The sequence below is a fragment of the Acinonyx jubatus genome, chromosome D3, assembly GCF_027475565.1.
Source record: "Acinonyx jubatus isolate Ajub_Pintada_27869175 chromosome D3, VMU_Ajub_asm_v1.0, whole genome shotgun sequence".
NCBI lineage: Eukaryota > Metazoa > Chordata > Mammalia > Carnivora > Felidae > Acinonyx > Acinonyx jubatus.
In genome coordinates, this window is record NC_069392.1 from 75582302 (window position 1) to 75602144 (window position 19843).

Genomic DNA, 19843 nt, shown 5'->3' on the forward strand with positions numbered 1-19843 from the left:
ACTTTTTTCTAATCAAGACGTAGGTATTAAACGGCTTCATCTTCTTGTAAATACCCTCAACTTGTGTAGCAGAGAAGTAGAGTTTTAAGACCTATTTTAGTTCCTTTGGTTAAGAAAAAGGAAGAAAAGTCATTCTTTTAGACCACAGAGAGATCCTGGCTTGCTCCCTTGCTAATATCGCCCTCAATTCAGAGAATGGGTGCCATTGCCATGAATTCAGAGCATCCCAGAAAGGCTGATGGGCTGTCCTCCTTGCTGCTGTGAAAATGCGCCACCGTCTTGGGAAGCAGGGGGTGTAATAGCGTTATCTAAAGCAGGGAGAGTGAAACAAAAAAGAAATTCCAGGGAGCCCCATTAGGTACTAGTCATGTGAGTTTAAAACTATTGACATCAAGGAGGAGAATGTCTGCAACCAGAATACCATGCTTTTTCTCGAAGTGGAACGAAGGCAGAGAGTGGAAGTGAGAACCCAGAGACAAACGCGGGAGTAAACGTAGCGTATGTGCACGAATATACATGCTTCTGTGTGTGTAAACTGAAGACCGGGTCTTAATCCAGCGTGCTTCCGCAGGGACCGAATTCTCCCAGGAGTTGCAAACTACGGAAGTGTTTTGATTTGGGGCAGTAGTACGTACTGGCTCCCACTTTCTCCTTGAACTTCTGTGTCTAAAGTGGGGTGAGCACCCTCAGTGGGGGGAAATGGAGGGCAGGTGCCCGGAGCTAGGCAGCGGCTGGGGTGGGAGGTGGGGGGGCGGGGTACACGGGCCGTGAGCAGCCCTCACAGAGCCCCACGGGCCCCACCGCCCCGTCCCACAGGGTGTCACGAAGGAAACGCTTCCCCGCCCCGGGAAGCGGGTACGAGCAAGGTCGGTATCGAAATGTCAGTTGTTGGTGTCTGTTGCTCTAACGCATTTTTCGTAGTCTTTGCAGTTCAAGATTTCTGTTGTAAAGAACACTCAGTAGTTCGCAAAATCTCTTCCTGAATTTGAATCATTTCGATACTTACCTTAGGTAACCTGCTGGCAACAAAACCTTTTCACTCACCAGTATTTCCGCGACTGTTTATACAGTTATGTATGTATTATAAATATATAAGAGTGAATAATTCATTGTGAATTTTATATGTATCATGAAGGATATGTGTTGATCTATCTTTACACGAGATCATGTGAAAGTTATTTTGAGCATTTCTGGAACGCAGACTTTGTTTCCTTTTTAGATGTTCTTTTATTTGTGTTGCTGTTTTAACCCCTCTTATAAAAATAGCATGACCACGCTGCTTTTAGATCAAAGAGAAGCTGTGGAGAGGGTGTCCCCTCGTATCCCAACGTAATTGTCAGGCGGTTCTAATAGATGAGACAATAAGCTCTCAGGTCCCAAAATGTACACAGCTTCCCAGTGATCTCCTTTACCTATTTCATAGATCATGATGAGAATTAAATGGGATGTTGTATTTAAATGTATGTGAAGTACTTAGTTCACCACTCGGCCTCTAGTGGAATGGGGTCTATATCTAAGGAGCCCGTGGAAAAGCAGATGGTGTAATTCACTGCCTGGGATTAATGACCGCGTGGCGAAAGCAAATAGAAGACTTGAGTTCAAAGAAACCAGTGATTACCTGTGATAATGTAGACGGCACCAGGATCTTCTAATGCATGAAGCTGTGAATTGGTTTCCCTTGTTGTGGCTTGTTTTCACCTTTGCTCTATGTGTTATTAGAAAAGGAACACTATTTTTAAATGACGCTAACCTCCTCAAAGCTGCCTGTAATGTTCTTACTTTGTGATCATAATAAACATTTTGTGGGATAAAGTTTGTATTTTAGTCCTTTCAGGAGGAGACCCAGACAGAATGTTCAAGTGAGTTTTCTGGTTTTCCGTAGTTTCAATCGCTCAGAAGTGTAAACCTTCATTTTGGGGGGCTTGAGTCAAAGGCTTAAAAGAAAAAGTCTTCTTAAAATTTTACAACGCTGTCATCAGTTTAAAAGATCATTTTGAGTCTTAGCTGGAGTCTGTATTATGAGGCTTTCTGTAACGGGCTTTAGTACCAATTGGGCATTTTGGAAGGTCGTAGGTACCTGTTGCAAGAATGGCTAAGTGGAATTTAAACACATTTTACCTCCTGCTATGGTAGGTTTATTTTTGGAGTGGACCCTTTATATTTACCTTAAGTTTTCTGTTTTGGGGTTTTAAAAATATGCCATGTTTACCACTTACGTCGAACAGGATAAAAAACAGCGTGTTTCAGTTTTTCGTGGTTAGTTAAATGTGGGGTCTTTTCCAAAGAGCATTTCTGTCTTGATGTCCTATGTGATTAGATTTTAAGCTCTATAAAGGTTCAGTTTAATGTCTAAATTTATGTCTCTGAATTTGAGTTCGCTGCTTTGAATTATAAATCCTCTAATGTCCAGCTCGTCCACTGAAAGACCAATTCAAGTGGAAAAAAAAACCAACTAATTGCTGTGGCCATGCTTTTGCATTTCTGTATTTTAGATTTCAGATAACAGAAGTGACGGGGGAGAAAGAAAGAAAGGAAGAAAAAAAACGGGATTAGTCTCTAATTAATTTTTTATTATTCTGGAGAAAGTTTTTATGAGTTGTGGGAACTGGCTACTGTGGAGATAGATAGATGCCTGTCAACGTGTAATTACACATTAAAGTTGATTTGCTACGGTAATTTGCAAGAATATCTCCTCTAATACCCCTTCTGTGCACTAAATAAACAAAATGCAAACGTAACAAAATTGGAAGTCTCCCCGAAGCTGCCGTTCTCTTAACCTCATGCTTTGGGATGACCCTGACCGTGCAGCACAGTATCATTTTGATTGCACGGGGTAAGGGCCGTTACGTTGAAGGTTTTAACTTCTCAGTTTGCGGTTTCCTGGGACTTGGAATCCGCGATAGCAGCATTTGAAACGAGCCACGTGCAGTTGTTGTGGGGTGTAACCGAGCTGCTTTGCCTATTAGCAAATACTTCGTAGGACCAACCCTGTCTCCCCCTTTGGTTTATCTAGAAGACTTGCACTGTCTGCCAGATGCTGCTTCCTAACCAGTGCAGTTACGCATCACACCAGAGAATCCATCAGCACAAATCTCCCTACACCTGCCCCGAGTGCGGGGCCATCTGCAGGTCGGTGCATTTCCAGAGCCACGTCACCAAGAACTGTCTGCACTACACGCGGAGAGTTGGTTTTCGGTCAGTATATCGTTTGCTTCCGTGCAAGTAAAGCCTGTTCACCTGTAACCGCACAGCATCGCGAATGGTCTGTGCGCACGGTTTTCGGGGTCACACAGTGATACCTCAATTAACAGATCCCCTGGGAGCCTAGTTTGTTGGTGGTCGAGTTGATCCTTTCGAATCCTTGCGGTATTGGCCCTCCGGTCCCCCCAGAGCTGAGGGTAAACGGAGCCTGTCCTTCCAGCCCAAACCATGCATGGGGCCAGGTTCGGCTTTGATGACCTGTTCGGGCTTTTTCTTCCTGCACCCTTTCCAGCATCCCTCTGTGGTCACGCTCTGTGCATTTTAACCCCTGTAAGGGTACCATGCATCTCTCTGCCTCTTAACACGTCTCCTCTGATCAGAACACAAAGGGTGCATGGTCCCTTACTTGTATTTCATCATGTCCAAGGGTTGGGTGTTTGTCCTTTCCTCACTTTGCTCTTTGTGGAAGAACCTTCCACCCCAGGCCCCAGACAACCTCCCTGTATCCCTTTTTCCCCATTCCCCAAGTCCGGGCCGTTTCCCTCGTCTGTGTACATCTTAGCTATGGCCCTTTTCACCGCCCCCCCTGAGACTCTCAGATTCGTCTTTTACAACGTCTGGCAAATCTCACGTTCATTTAGCTGGTATTGAGTGACGATGAGCTTGAACTTTATCTTCCGCTCTGTGACCTTCCGAAACACATTCCTGTGCCTTTTATATTTCGACCCAACAAAGGTCAGCCCAGAGAACAGGTTACTGATACACAGTGTCTTTGTTAATAGAGGTATTACTGTACTGTGTGTTAAGCGTTTGGTTGCCTGTCACTTTAACGTTAGACTGTTAATACACAGTGATATCTTTTAGTGATGATGCAGTTATGATATTTTATAAAAATGAAGTCTAGTCGGTATAATTTGATGGCTTTATTTCAGTGACACTTAGGGTACAGGATCAGCGGTTCCTCGGTGCTCTGTGCTTTTTTCTGACGCTAACAGAGACTTTGTGCCCATTTTTACCTCCTGCCTCCAAACCTGTGAAGCACACCAGCCTGATGCATTGGGATCTACCCGAGTAGGAGGCGTTTGGTTTGGAAATTACGGAACTAGAGTTTTTTTGTTTTTTGTTTTTTGGGTTTTTTTTTGCGTATGCCAGTTTAGCCACTAATTTTATGGCAATTCATGTATTCTCCCCATGCCATGGTGCCTCTGTCTATAACCTCAGTGTGCTGTCCGAGGTCCGTCTCCGCTGGGGTGTGACCGAGTACAACAGGATAATCCGAATGCGTGCTTTCAGTGCCTGGGAGGAAAGTCACACATCGCAGGTGCCCTTGACTCCACAGAACCCACACGCAGCGATGCTTTGGTTCTCACCCCATGGTTTGAAACGATTATCGCTGGGTTCTTTGTTTAGCAACGGAAAGCAGTTCTGCCACATCGTCTCCGTGCTCCTCTCTCAAAAAGATGCCAGACTTTTCCTCAAATGTTTATTTTTCCAGTAGAATGAAAGTAAACTTGGGCTGGAATGAATAGAGGAAGTAGGACTTCTGCATTTCTCGCTATTCCTGGTGTCTTTCCTAAATTAAAACAAGCTGTGCAGTCAGGCCAAAAGTCATCAGCTCAGTCGGAAAAGCCCATCCCTTGCGTCCCGCCCCATTCACAGAGTTCCTTAAATTTGGCACTTGGAATTTCTAAGACTTTTGTGTTTAAGACAGGTTTTTTTTCTTGGACATGAGGCTGTGAAGATATGACCACGTGTGTGCTCTGCTTAGTTCACGTTTACCTCTTTAGGTGGGAGAAAAAAAATTAACCTTGTTTTTTGTTTTTTGCTTTTTCCTGCTATTTCAAGTAACTGTCCAGCCTAATACTTGATAGGGACTTAGCAGCCCCTTGGCCTTGTTATGGCTCCCCCCTCCTTTTTGACTCTGCACTTCATCATTTTCCATTTGATTTTTCTTTGGCCAGAGAAGTTCAGCATGGCTCCCCGGCCTCCCTTGCCTCTGTGACTCAGTGTGCCTTGTTATTAGGTATATTGTATCTCCCAGGTACTGAGTGGGTCACTCCCAACTCCTGGTTGATTTGGTAAAACTCCAATGTTTCTATGAATTTTCCTACTTCTTGATCCATTGGATCAAGGGGATCTCGAAAGGGGGTTTATAGGACTGTATACTGTAAACATTAAAAAAATTTTTTTTGTGGGGGGCATCTGGGTGGCTCAGTCGGTTAAGCGTCCGACTTCAGCTCAGGTCATGATCTCACAGTTGGTGAGTTCGAGCCCCGCATGGGGCTCTGTGCTGACAGCTCAGAGCCTGGAGCCTGCTTCGGATTCTGTGTCTCCTCCTCTCTCTGCCCCTCCCCCGTTCATGCTCTGTCTGTCTGTCAGAGTCTCTCTCTCTCTCTCTCTCTCTGTCAAAAATAAATAAACCTTAAAAAAGATTTTTAAAAATAAAAAAATGTATATTTTTTTTACATAAAGAGAAACTTGATTGGTACCTAGAACACAGAGGACCTCGGGTATATGAAATATTTATTTATAGGCTGGATTTTTAGTAGCATTAAGATACTGTATGAACTCTACAAATTCTGTCTTCTATTTCTCTGTCTCATTTCCATTCCCAATTGGCCTCTGTAGCCCCTGAAACTTTTCTTGCACCTGTCAGCAGGTATTCTACAACTCTTTCTCTTCTTGCTTTGTTTTTAAATTCTCTGCTTTCTTTCCTCATGGTGATGAGGGTTTTTCCTTGGACTCCCTGATGCTTTTTTTACCATGCCTTAGCTACTTCTCCTTCAACTGTTGTCTAGATCCTTTAGCTTCCTGCTTGTTTTCTTCAAGATCAAATCTTCTGGTCCAGGCGACTTGAGAGAATGTCGAGAATTTGTTTCTTTTTCCCCTTCCTGGGTCTCGACTCTTTGAACACCACCTTCCTACCCTTGATGGGAAAGTTTTTCTGTTTATGATGCTGATGTAGAGGATCCTCCTGTTACCTTAGGAACCCATTTTTGTTTTATGTGATCTTCCTCTTTCGTAGGAATCCTAGGCTTCCAGGGTCGGGAAGAACTAAAAAGTGCTTGAGTTTCAACTCTTCTCATTTTACAAATGAGACATTCGCCCAGAGATCAGTAGCCTGTTCAAGACAACACAAGTTCAGTCTAACCCAAAATAATTTCAGTGTTGTTGGATGGCTTTAATGCTGAAAGTAGTAGTTCAAGTAGATAAGATAACAGAGCTTTCTTAATTATTCTATTATTATTTAGTATCTTTAATATATGGGTTGCCAAACATTACGCCTTAAGTCATTTAAAACGCGAATGCGTTAATTACGATTTGTATGAAATGCTTGCGAAGCTTAACATGGCACCCTTTAAATAGAACCCACATGCTTCAAATAAGGCCAGTCCTGTGTGACTTTGGCACCCCCATGAATTCAGGAGGGAGGTTCCAAGGATGGAAGTACCTGAGACTAACGCAGAAATGATCAAGCCCTGCCCGCTGGAAGGCAGGCCCTGTCCACAGTCCTCGTTCCTGAAGCCAGCTCCCACCTTCACTTCCAGGAGCGTGTCCGCTCGGGTGCACTACAGGTTTGTCGCCACAGACCCTCCCCTCAAGTAGTTTTCAGGCGTGAACAAAGGATGGTGAGGTCATCAAGTGGATGTGTCCGTAAGTGTTGTTGAGGGTCCCTGCACGAGAAAGATGAGGTTGGGGGGAAACGTATCTTAAGTGTCAGAGCTGGTTTCTGTGGGACTAGATGTGATCAGTTCTTGAGCTAATCCAATTATTACACACTCAAGAAGTCAGGGAGTTAACTGGAGAGGAATTCATTTAGTGATGTTGACTTGTCGGAAGTTTATAATTCATGTTATTTCTTAGGCAAATGTAAGTAAGTGTGCTTGAACTTATTTTCCAGGAGATAAACAACCTAGGTGGTTAACTTTCTCTGCCCCACAGGCTCCCTTAGCCTCCAGACACATTGACCACATCACTGTGCACCAGGAGACAGTGGCTATGGCTTCGATGCCAGTACTGATTTATTCTCTCCGCCCCTCCGTTGATGGCACGTAGGTTGAGGCAGTGAAGATTTCTTCCGTTGGAAATGCCGTTGGTTAGGAACCTCAGGGCCTGGTGTGAGAATCTAGCACGTGGGAGTATTCTCCAGGGTCACAGGTCGTAAGGTCTTGCCATGTCCATTGGCCCCGATACAGCCCCCATGATCCATCGGTCTTCACAGTCCAGAGCTTGGGTATTTATCCCTGAAAAATTTAAAGATGCCCAAGAATCAGACCATTTGAGTTTTATTTTTTCTTCTTCACTATCTTCTTTCTTAAATCTATAAAAGTAAGTCGATCTGTTATTAATAGAAAGAAACCCCGAAGCTTACTTCCGAAAAGCCGTTAGAAACCGTAAAGAGGCCATTAAACCATGCTCATTTTACCTGACTTTTACAGCGAAGGTGCACATGTGTGAGGGTCCCGTGCTGACGACCGCGTGTTTGTTTTCCTGGCAGGTGTGTCCATTGCAATGTCGTGTACTCTGACGTGGCCGCTCTGAAGTCTCACATCCAGGGCTCTCACTGTGAAGTCTTCTACAAGTGTCCTATTTGTCCCATGGCGTTTAAGTCTGCCCCAAGCACACATTCCCATGCCTACACACAGCATCCTGGCGTCAAGATAGGAGAGCCAAAGTAAGTCCTGTTGCCTTCTGACTTTTATGCCACTGCTTTACCTAGCGACTTAGAGGAAGGAGTAGTTCTGTGGAAGAAAACTCAAAGAGATGAAGACTTAGGCCACCACGCAGATTCCGATGCTCCGCGAGGCGCCGCTCGTAGCTCATCGCTACCTAACCCGTTCAGCTCTTCCCAGGTGAAGCCTCTGTCCGGAGGAAAATGTTACCTATTATTTATGCTCTCGTCTTCAGTTTTTTTTTTTTTGTTTTGTTTTTTTGTTTTTTACGAAGCAGGTAAATATTTATCAATTTTTGCTCTTTGGCTTACGACGAGTTTAACAACTAACTTCTTGGGGAACTGTAAAACGCGGTCTTTCCATTTTTACACGGTTTCTCATAGGGACACGCTTTTCATCCTAACATTCATAATACGAAGTCCGTTTAAAACACTGGTTACTGAATTTAACTTCACAGCCAGTATAAGTCCTTGATTCATAAAAATAAACTTCATGTTTGCCTTTTAATCTTGCTTCTTATTTTGTAGTTTCTGCTTTATTGAGTCTTTAAGGACGAAGCGTCTGCTTCAGCAGACGAGGGCTGCCTGCCTGCGTTACAGGCAGCTTAACAGAGAGGAGGGAACGTGGGCCTTGGACGCAGAGTCCTGCCACCCCCCCACCAGCTGTGAGATCTGGGACCATCACGGGCTCTGTTTCAACTTCCACTTTCTCCCCTGTAAAGTGAGGGTAGCGTTCCATCCCAGAGCTTGTGTGAGGCAGAGAGGAGGTGACATTTAAGATGCGTGGCACACAGTCCCTCTGTCTGGAGCACAGAGGGGGCTCAGTAGCACTGGTCCTTTCCACATTTCCTCTTTGTCATGTACACAGCACTGGATTAGCTGCTCTTGGCCAGGCTCCTTTATTCCAGTATTATTTATGGCAGTGTGGCATCTGATCGTGACGTGAGGCTAAATTTGCTGCCCCAGGCTATTGGTGGGTTTCACCCCACCCACAGTCCAGGAAAGCTTGGAGGGAAGATGTGGATATTCCATGTCATATATGTCTGGCTTGCATTGTAACCTTTGGTTTGGGGGAGATATTAATGACTGGACGCTGCAGGAATGAGTCTGTTTGCTAAAAGAACTACGATAAAATGGGATTCTGTTCTAGTGGGACCTTCGCTCTGATCTCTGTGGATCCTCAAAGTGCAGATTGGGTGATCCATGTAGCACTTGGTGTCTTGACCCTGAAGACGCACTTCAGTGAGTTCTAGTAAAACAGTCTTTGGTGTTCGTGGTAGTAAGGCTTCTGGACACTAAAGCAGTATCTTGCCCCCAGTTAATAGGTTTTTTTTTTATTTGGTTCTTTCTTCAAATAAATCAAACTTCACCGAAATCTGGAATAGTAGTTGTTACCTGGGAATACAGGGCAGCAAATTTTTAACATAAACCAAAACAGCATTTTTCAAATTTGAGGAATGCGTAGGAAAAAATTATTCTGGTATTGTCCTAAAATTATTTTCACTATAGTGGTTCCTTAATAAGTGCCAAGCCTAAAGATAGGCATGGACTACTATGTTTTAAACTATAAAGCTAAAAAATGAATAAGTAAATAAATTATAAGTGAAATACGACAAAACTGCCAAAGCAGTGAACTTTAACTTAACTTCATTGATTCAAGGTGACCATGGTGCTTGGCTGGAGCGCGTCCTTCCCTGCGGCTTGGCTGTGGTACCAGGTGCCGCTTCTCGGGCTCTTTTTATCTTTGTTGGTCACGACTGGACCACAGCGTGCCTTGAGATCCCTCTTGCCTGCCGCCTCTCCTGGTTCAGGCTCTTGGAAAACCTTCCTTCCTGCGGCCTGCTGGAATGCTGTCCGGCCTACACTTGACTCGGAAGCTTCCTTTTGGCATTAAACCCATCTCTGCCCTGCATCTCAGCGCAGCCCCCCCAAATCAGTAGCCCTGACTGCGTTGGGAACTCAGGCATCGAAGTCCCTTAGCAGTATTTGGTTAACAGGCAGTTATGCAAGTGACTCATCATTATGCAAGTGATGTGCATTAACTTAAAAGATCAGTATAAAAATACTCCACTCCCCCATTTCCTTTAGAGACTATGTGGAGGTCTGAAAACGCGCTCATAAAGCCCTGCAGTCCCAGCAGCTCAAATTGAAAAGGACAATGCAAGAGTTTGTTTATTTAAAAAAATTGTTTTATGTAACGTTCATGTAGTATTTCTCAGATGCCAGGTGCTTACTGTTCCTGTGTTTGTTTCTTGCTTTTCAGTCACTTTAATTACACTTAATTACACAAGAGACAGAGTTTCTGAACAGGGCCCTACGAAATAAAGCACGTGCAAAGTTGTGGTCGCCACTGGGCGGAGGGCTTTGGGGTCCGACGGTGCTGAGTTTGAACCGGGGCCCTAGGCTTTGTGCAGCATCGAGCAGATCCTCCCATCTCTCTGTGCCCATCTGTGGTTCGCCTGTGGAAGGGGTGGACACTGTCAGGTGTTGCTCAGGACAGTGCTTGGCGCTTAGTCAGTGGCAGCAAAGGAGGAGGTTTGTGGTGGTGATTTCAGAGCTGGGGATGTTTCATTCCGTTTGTTGTTGCATGTGTTTCAAGGGGAGCAGGCTGTGGGTTGGACCTGAGCGTGGGTATTTGCTTTTAGCCTTCTAGTTCTTTTTAACCCCTTCCGCTGCCCTCCCCACTGCTCTTCGGTTCCATGCCACCCCACCCCCTGGCCTGGTTGTCATATCCGACCGTTTCCCTCAGCCCTGCCACCAGGGTAGGATTCAGTCACGCTTAGAAGTTTGGCTCTCAGAGCCCATTACGACCCTATAGGACCTCCGCCGCCGGCCCCACAGCCTGGGAATCCAGCCACGCTATGATTCTGTCTGTTCCCTCACCATGCTCTACCCACACATTTGCCCGACTACCTTCCCTCCCCGGCCTGGCTGTCCCCTGTGGTTTTCTTCCATTGTCCGTCGGGATCGTCATGGTCTAACTCTGTGTCAGTGAGGCTCGTTTATTTGGGCTTTGTTTTTTTTTTTTAACACGAGCACCATTTGAACATTTTTTAGTTTCTGTCCTACGCAAAAGTTGGAAGGACTCTATAGAGACTCTGACGTCCCTCCCCCCCCCCCCCCCCCCGTTCCCTAATTGTCAGCATTCACGACGTTTAATATTACTCCACTGTCTCGTTCTCCCCGAGTCTCTTTTTCTCGTGTTCAGGAATAATGGGCAGCATGACATAAATATCGGTGTTCTGCTTCTCCTCCCAAAAAGGACAGCCAGGGATGTCCCCACCGTTTAGCCGTCCCAATCAGAAATCGGTGTTGGGCTCATTCCTGCCCAGTGCTTAGACCCCATTACAATTTCTCTAATAAATGAGAAAATATCTTTTTTTTTTTTCCGTTTGGCTCAGGTTCAAAATCCTATCCAGAAGCTTGTTCTGCATTTAACGGTCCTGTCTCGTTCTTCCCTCTGGAACAGTTGCTTGCTCTTTCCCTGCCTCTCCTGTCTTTGGTCATCCAAAAGAGGACACTGGCCTTTCGTTCTTGGGATGACCTCCGTCCGTCACGGCCCTCTCGTAGCTGGACTCGGGACACGTCCCCCTGGCAGGAAGCTCCTCATTGTGTTATATCAGAGACACATGCTGCCTGTCTGCGCTTCCCGTGGAAGTTCTGACTTCATCATCTGGCCAAGTGGGTGTCCGCCAGATCTCTCCTCTAGAAAGCCATCACCTCCCCCTTCATACGAGTTAGCAGTTTGTGGGGCGGTGTCCCGGTATTCTACCGGCAAACTGTTCCCCAGAAGAATGCCTAGGTAAATAGTTGATCTCCTCTCTCATACTTTTCTTTGCTCTGCGGTAGAGAGCATAAAAATCAAAGCAAACAAAAACCCCTCCCCAAAGGAATGTGGCACGAATAGAAGGAACCATGCCATTTTTCATGAAATAGTTATTTCTGAAAATGTAAGAATAGAATCCTGAGGAAACCTCTCTTAGCCTAGCTAGTAAATTTTCATTCTCTTCCTGAGGCTATTCTTTTCTTCGTACTGCTCTATGCTAATAACAGAAAAACCGAGAAGTACAGACCAGGAAAACAGTAAGAAAACCTGTAATACCATCCCGCAGAGATGACAGTTCTATAACCTTCTGCTTCTTTTCTGTGCCCTTAGAAAGATGTGGTCATATCGTACATATTGCCTTGTTACGTATTGTGTTCATTTTCACGAAAGTCTTTCTGGTCATTGGTATACGTCCATAGCATACTTCTTAAAAAATCACATAGCTGCTTTGACTTCAGTACTTAATATTACTGGATGTTGGGGCTACTTTCAATTCTAAGCGATTTTAAATAGCGAGGAAATGAACATCCTTGTCACACTTGGTCAAGTTAATGATGACAACATCACTTGTGTGCCTCCTTCGAGTGTGTGGCGAGGTCACGAAGTCCTGAAAACAAACAGACAAACAAGAACATCCCTCCCCTCCCCAGTCACATGTGCTCGTGATCTGCGTTAAATTACTAATATGTCGAGACCTGGGAAAAGCCGTGCCGCTCAATCCAATTAAACTTACAAATTTTATGTGGAAAAAGGGGAAAAAAAGTTAAATCTGTATGTTTTGATAGAACCACGAAGTGAGAAGTGCTTTCTTGAGAAGACCCTGAGAGGAAAGACATGGGGTTTCCAGAGGCATGCCTTTCTTTGCTGTGCTGTAGAAATAGCAAACAGAAGCACAACGTGGCTTTTTTCCTCTCTGACTTGTCCCTTCCGTCAGTGTTTCTCTGCCATTTTCCCAAGCTCCGAGGATTCTTTGTTCTTCTCGCCATTCTCCTTCCAAGGCAGAACAGGGGTCCCTGGGGCCTCCCCTGAGGACCAGGGAGACCTGGAACAGTCACTGAAGAAAGGTGACCCATCCTGGACATATATGTTCATGAACCACCAGGAGAGCCCCTGGAGGCAGAGGTTTGGTAGCGGGGGAGTCTAGTACTTTCCCTCCTGCCTGAGCTTCAGTGGAAGGTGTTGATGGATAGAGGGGATTATGTTCAGAAGGTTCGGGTATAACGAATTAGTTTTTAAGGAGGTTGCTTGGCAGTAAGGTACAGAAATGGTTCGTAGTAGACCGTGTTCTAAACCATTTTAAACACAGCAGACATTCAAGTGTTGAAGCAACTGTGGTATGGATTTTCTTTTCTGTTTCTTTCCTTTCTTTTTTTTTTTTTTTTTTTTGGTGTATAATTGTTTACTGGCATAGGGCTTTCCTTATGAAGAACACGTAGAGAAATACTGCGATTTCAGTGTAAAATTGTTACTAACTCGAAAAGAAAACTCGGGGCAAGTGACAGCTTATGCAAGCATCAGAGCTGAACAGCCCGACTTAAGTTCATTAACAAAATTCTTTATCAAGTTAGGGGACCGCCAGCTGTGTTCCTGGTCCTATCTTAAAGAATACTTGAAAAAAAAAAAAAATCAAGAGTTCTTTTGCTCTGTGTTAAAATAACGAACAAGCGAAGATCTTGTAAAAAACAAAACAAGTGTCAGATGTAGATGTGTAAGTAACAAAATGGTCATTAATTGAGACTTCACTGCAAAGGCGGTTGAATGCACCTTTACTCAAGCTGTGAAGATTGGTCTGCGCCTGAGTGATGCCAGTTGCCTTCAGAAGTTTGTTTCAAAGCTAAACTGTTTTTGTTCTTTTTACCGTGTTTACGTGTTCTCACTGCCTCTGCCCCCTTGAGATGTAAAGTAACAGTTCCCTCGGCTTCGGAGTTGAGGGCTGACTGACCTGTCCACACACTTCTTCTGTTTTAGAATAATTTATAAGTGTTCCATGTGCGACACTGTGTTTACCCTGCAAACCCTGCTGTATCGCCACTTTGACCAACACATCGAAAACCAGAAGGTGTCTGTTTTCAAGTGTCCCGACTGTTCCCTTTTATATGCACAGAAGCAACTCATGATGGACCATATCAAGGTGTGTGCGCATCTCTCGTGTCCGTTAAGTGCATTGCAGACCCACATTCATTGATCACGAGTCAAGGCTGAGCTGTAGATGCCGAGGAAGCTGCATGCTGTTGAGGGAAGGGAAGGGTACTGATGTTGGTACTGAGCAGTTTACAGAATGCGGCTGTCAGACGTTCGCTTGACTGACGCTGCTTATTCCTGAGTCCTGATCTGGGTCACCATGAAAGATCAACGCAGAGTAACAGATGAATGCCCTGGGATTCTAAAAGAAAAACAAAGTATTAGGGTTCTTTTTTTTTGTCCTACATGTGAAAACGATGACGATGCAGTTTACTTTTCTTTGAGAAGTCCGTCTTGTACAGGCTTTAGAAATAGACAAGGACTCTGGCGAATTGTGTTAATTCGTTACAGATACCGGTGTATTTAGGAAAACGAGGGTCTTCCCTTGAGATTATTTAAGCAGTTAAATTTGCATGATAATGGATGCCCCTGGATCTTTTAGTCTTTTTTTTTTTTTTTTCTATCAAGGTTGCATGTAAATTGACAGTGAAATGTGCTGGGTACAGCACAGCGTCTGGTCCCTGGTGAGTGTTCAGTTAACAAAATAAATGTCCAGTTTGGATAACCCACTCCCAACACCCAAAAGGGGCGCCTAAATCTCTTCACAGCCTTTTAAGCTCATGATGGACAGAGCTTGAGTCCTAGTCTCTTAACTGCCCACTGTGATGGGATAAGCAGTTTTATTCCCATGTGATTAGGAGATAATATCCAGCAGCCCTCAGAGCTTAAAGGGACTTGACTCTTTAAAAAGAGAAAATAACAGGCCCAGCATCATTAACTCCATCTCTCTTTCTCTTAGTTCTTCTCTTTTTTAATATATTATACGAGAAAGGTCAGTTTCAAGAGCAGATGAAGGTCTCTGAATTAGTCTAGTCTCATCGTAGTTAAATGAATGGACTGTTAATCCTTGAAATTTCCCGTGTTGAGCCTATGTGCACTCACATAGTGTAACTGCCTACTGCAAAGAACCTAACGTCTCAGAGGGTCTGCTGGTTGGCAGCCGGGAGAAGGGGGTGGCACTGGGGCATTACTAGGGTGAATCAATGCATGGGAGTTGGGTTTCCTGATCATCGCTTGAAGTGCAGTAAAATCCTCTTCAGTTACTTCAAAGGTTTTCACTAAAATTACAAAACCGTCTTGACAACAAATATTTATTTAGTGAATGACCAGGAAAAAAAAAAACCCACAACATCTGGAAAGTGGGGTCATCGACTTTGCGGTTACGGTCTTCCTTGTGTTAATAGTGAATTTGGAGGCATACAAGGTTCCAAGAAATAGAGACTGAAGAGGAGTGGCAAATCCCATGGCCACAAGGACGAAAGAATTGTTTTTATTCACCTGAACCTTTATAAGACTACATGATACGAAAACAGTGGGAATACTCACTTATGTTCTCATTTCAAGTATGTTCCATACATTTAAAATACCCTGCCTTTCTTTATGTGTTTGGGGATGGGTGAGAATAAAGATAAAGGTTTAGGGGCCCCCTATTTTTGTGTTTTATTTTTAAGATCTACACCAGTTCTTGTGACTTTATTTATATCACTAGCTGTGCTGTTCAGTTTTTCACAAGGAAAGAATTCAGAGAAAGGAGAGGAACAGTGTTTCCCCACATACATGTTCATGTAAAGGTAGATCTTTATTTGCCTAATTTAATCCAACTCGTATCATTTCTTTTTTTTTTTTTTTTAATATTTTTGTTAATCTTTATTTTTGAGAGAGAGAGAGACAGAGAGACAGAGTGCCAGCAAGGGAGAAACAGAGGTGGCAGGGGAGGGAAGGAGACACAGAACTTGAAGCAGGCTCCAGGCTCCAAGCTGTCAGCACAGAGCCCCATGTGGGGCTTGAACTCATGAACCGCAAGATCATGACCTGAGCCAGAGTTGGACGCCCAATCGACTGAGCCACCCAGGCACCCCCAATTTGTATCATTTCTTCTGCCAAAGCATAGATTTATTCACTGCATAGGATCCCATGCGTAGACTTGTTGGCATTTACGTTTAAAGCAAATTCTAAGTTACAATCATTCAAGTTATTTGTGGTTACAGGACCTAAGGAAAGGTCAGTTCTAAGAATTAAGTTGTATTTCTTTTATTAAAAAAAGATACTTGTTTTTACCAAACAATGTTATTTTTACTTGTGATGTGAAAATGAAATGAGTGAATTAGAAATTTCCATTTTAGCACACATTTCATTGCACAGCCGAACTTTTGGCTGCTTTTCTGTAATTTCTGTAGCCCTGCAAGGTCAGCTTACAGAAGAATGTTTTGTTTTACTTTATTTTATTTTATTTTATTTTATTTTTTGTTTATTTTTTTTCAGAAGAATATTTTAATACATCACCCTCTCCTCAACTTTCATTTGTCAAAAATGTATTTGCCTAGAAACGTATGAAAAATTTGCTAGAAAATTTTGAGGTTTGCTTTCTTTGGGGTTTAAATGGTTAAAAATGAAAAACCTGGCTTCTGTTTTGAAAAAGGCCAGTGCACAGCCTTTTGGCCACCAAGAGATCACGTCTCGCCCCAGATTTTCTCTTGCCAAAGGACATCAGACATTCCTCCCAGGCCCTTTTGAGAGACCAGTTTAAGTGTCCTCTGGGTAGACCGGTGTGGCCCCTGCTCATGACATGATGACAGACCCTCTTTTTCCTTCTGGGGTAAGACAGTACTGACGAAGGTTGGTGAATTCTTGGCACTGCTTAGAGGCAGGCTTTCCTGAGAAATTATGATGGAGAGCATGCTGAGGCAACACCTTCTTACTTGAACACTCAAGAAAGACTGTGGAGCCGAGATCTACTCAGTGTGAGTCCGTGGGACGTAGGAGACCCCGGGCTCGTTCGGAAACGTGTGTCACGTCGTGTCCTTCTGTAGGTTCTACAGGTTCAGGACTCTGAGGCTAGTAGCTACAAGCCTGAATGCTGGCTACGTGAGAAGGCCCTGTTCAAAAGATAAATCCTACCTACATCATTGAGGCACAGACTGATTTCCCTCCTTTTTTGGAGGGGGGCAGGGAGGGTTTGGTGAGGGGGAACTCTGCTTCTAGAACACAAAACAAAAACCAAAGCAAGCTGATCTTTAGACCCAGATGGCACTAATTTTATCCCATTAGAAATTGGAATCCTGCGAATGTAAGTTCAGATAGCTGTCGTGGCTGTTACGTGAACGATAATAAACACTCTAAGCAATTGTAAGAGGCTTTTTGAGTATCGGCATCTGCTGTAGACAGTTCACAAGCCTGGGTGGTATCGGTAAGAAGAGAGAGACCGGAGTAGGCTGTAGGGAGATTGAAATGACCCCTGAAACTCCCCAACAAAAACCCAAACTCTTCCAAGTGTTCCAAGAATGCAGAAGGTACGAAAGGGAGGGAGAAGGCTTTGTTCTGGTCTCAGGGTCTTGTTAAAGGTGATCGGCTGGGGTTCTTGAATACCTGCCCCGGTGTCAGCCTTTTCACGCGTTTCTGGATAGATGTGAAAGTAAGATGTTCTTCCCCAGATAGAGTGTGTTGCACAGGACTCACGGGTTCCCTGAAGGAGGATAGGCAGCCAGGAATAATTTGGACTCAATACAGAAGGCTTTTTTTTTTTTTTTTTTTTTAAAGAATTTAAAAATGGCACAGGCTTTCAGAAGTTATTTGAAACTAAAAATGCATCGCTTAGAGCAGCCATAAAAGTTAATTCCCCTTTGTCTCTTTTCAAGTGTGAATTTCACTTCGGTTTTCTTCTTCCTGTATTAAGAAATGTTTCTGAATGAATATAACATCATATTGGAATATCTATAATGTGTTAAGATAGTCCACACGTGCTTTCTCTCAGTGGTAACGATTTGTGATAGATATTTCTTTTCTTTTTGTAACATAGTCTATGCATGGAACATTGAAAAGTATTGAAGGGCCTCCAAACTTGGGTATAAACTTGCCTTTGAGCATTAAGCCTGCAACTCAAAATTCAGCAAATCAAAACAAAGAGGATACCAGAGCCACGAACGGGAAAGAGAAATTGGAAAAGAAGTCTCCATCACCTGTGAAAAAATCCATGGAACCCAAGAAGGTGGCCAGTCCCGGGTGGACGTGTTGGGAGTGTGGCCGCTTGTTCACGCAGAGAGATGTTTACATTTCCCACGTGAGAAAGGAGCACGGGAAGGTAAGAGCGGAGGTCACCCCGTTAGTGCGAGGAAGGGCACGGGCCTGGCAGACCCCCATCACCTGGGAGCTCAGCTCTGCCAGGAATTAACAAACCAGGAAGAAAGGAGGAGAGAAAGAAAGCGATGTTTTGAAAACTGTTAGGAGTTCTTTGTTTTGTTTTCTTTTTTAATGTTTATTTTTTGAGAGAGAGAGACCAAGCCAAGGAGGGGCAGGGGGCGGGGTGGGGAGAGAAATCCCAAGCAGGCTCCGCGCTTTTAACGCAGAGCCCGATGTGGGGCTGGAACTCACGAACCATGAGATCAGGAACGGGAGCCGAAACCAAGAGTCGGTTAATCAACGGGAGTGACCCAGATGCCCCCGTTAGGAGTGTTTGTATGACGTAATGTGATTCTTTGCAGAGTTTGGTAGTGAGAAAGAGGTACCTCATCCTTCCTTAAATTCTACAGGAGAGGCTTTATACCTCAAAATCAATGAAAAATCTGAGTTGCAATATTTATTTATTTTTTTAAACGTTTATTTATTTTTGAGACAGAGAGAGACAGAGCATGAACGGGGGAGGGTCAGAGAGAGGGAGACACAGGGTCTGAAGCAGGCTCCAGGCTCTGAGCTGTCAGCACAGAGCCCGACGCAGGGCTCGAACTCACGGACCACGAGATCATGACCTGAGCCGAGGTCGGTCGCTTAACCGACTGAGCCACCCAGGCGCCCCTGAGTTGCAATATTTATATTCTGTTTAAAATAGTAAGTACACGTCTCCAACTACTAAGCATTTTTTAAATGCCCGTTGTTAGACCTAATAAATCTAGCAAGATTATTTTGTAATGTTTTTCTGGTGGTTTCTAAGTTGGATTGTTCTAGAAGGAGTGTGCATTGCACTTGGTTTTTGTGTAACTTAAATCTCTTACTCTGTAGTAGTTCTCCCTCAATTTTATTTTTTTAATGTGCTATTGATTTGTTTAAAAAATTGGACTATACATCCTTTATATGTCACCCCCGTTTCTGGATTTGGGTAATTGCTTCCTTTTGACGTTGCTTAATTTGCTTCTCTTTATCCCATAATTCTTAGAAATTTGATTAGACCCCGGTTGAATTTTTAGATAAGAATAGGTGCTGTATTCTTTTTGTATCAAATCCCAAGGCACCTAATGGGGGCTGGTTTCTCTTCGTGACACTATGATCCACCATTGGGTTCAGATACGGTATACTTTTAAAAAAAACATCTCCACTGCTTTAACTTAAGGCAATAAAACCAAATAGTTCTCCTTGGGGAGCCTGTGTAAAAAGTACACAGGAGTTGGTTGGTAATTAGTATATACTAGATCCTTGAAAAGTTTGTTAAATTAAGTGTTTTGACAATGACTTTGTCGTCTCATTTATACTGTTTTATTTGAGCAGCGCATGTGGTTGACATGTTTTATCTCACTGCTGTCTCCAAATGGTACGAACTTGTCTCTGAGCATTGATCACACTGCAAAAAGATGTTATTTGGTCTGACTACACTTAATTCGGTGTCTCTTCATGGAAAAACTACTTACAGAATATATATGGCTTTAGTAACACGTTGCTTATATAATCATCTCAACTTGAGGGTCATAACAATATTCATTGCAAATACTGAGTAGTTCTTAAGGGGCAGTACTTGGTTAATCTACTGTATAAATACACTACCTGTAGTTACCTTTCCACGCCCGTTGTGGTGATTCTAGGAAACGTCTTTTTTTCTTGGCATCCAAACCAGACTTTACAAATGCCAAAACAGGAGCAGACCTCGATCTAAGGAGCCCAGAGCTTTCATTTGTTACACATCTGAGATTTCTGTAACC

At 43.8% G+C, this 19843-nt stretch overlaps 1 protein-coding gene across 13 annotated transcripts in view; it reads left to right on the forward strand.

Annotated features, from left to right (window-relative positions):
• The window catches only part of ZNF532 (zinc finger protein 532), a 108644-nt gene that overhangs the window by 60739 nt on the left and 28062 nt on the right, over nucleotides 1-19843 (forward strand). For 11 of the 13 annotated variants that reach the window (XM_053205767.1, XM_053205768.1, XM_027069071.2 and 8 more), the window contains 4 exons: nucleotides 3014-3195; nucleotides 7700-7876; nucleotides 13668-13830; nucleotides 17737-18018. The exons of 1 other annotated variant lie outside the window; for it this stretch is intronic. In XM_053205767.1, the coding sequence (XP_053061742.1) occupies nucleotides 3014-3195; nucleotides 7700-7876; nucleotides 13668-13830; nucleotides 17737-18018 (804 nt within the window). The remainder of the gene's footprint in view (nucleotides 1-3013; nucleotides 3196-7699; nucleotides 7877-13667; nucleotides 13831-17736; nucleotides 18019-19843) is intronic. One more of the 13 variants, XM_053205771.1, reaches the window with a different exon arrangement.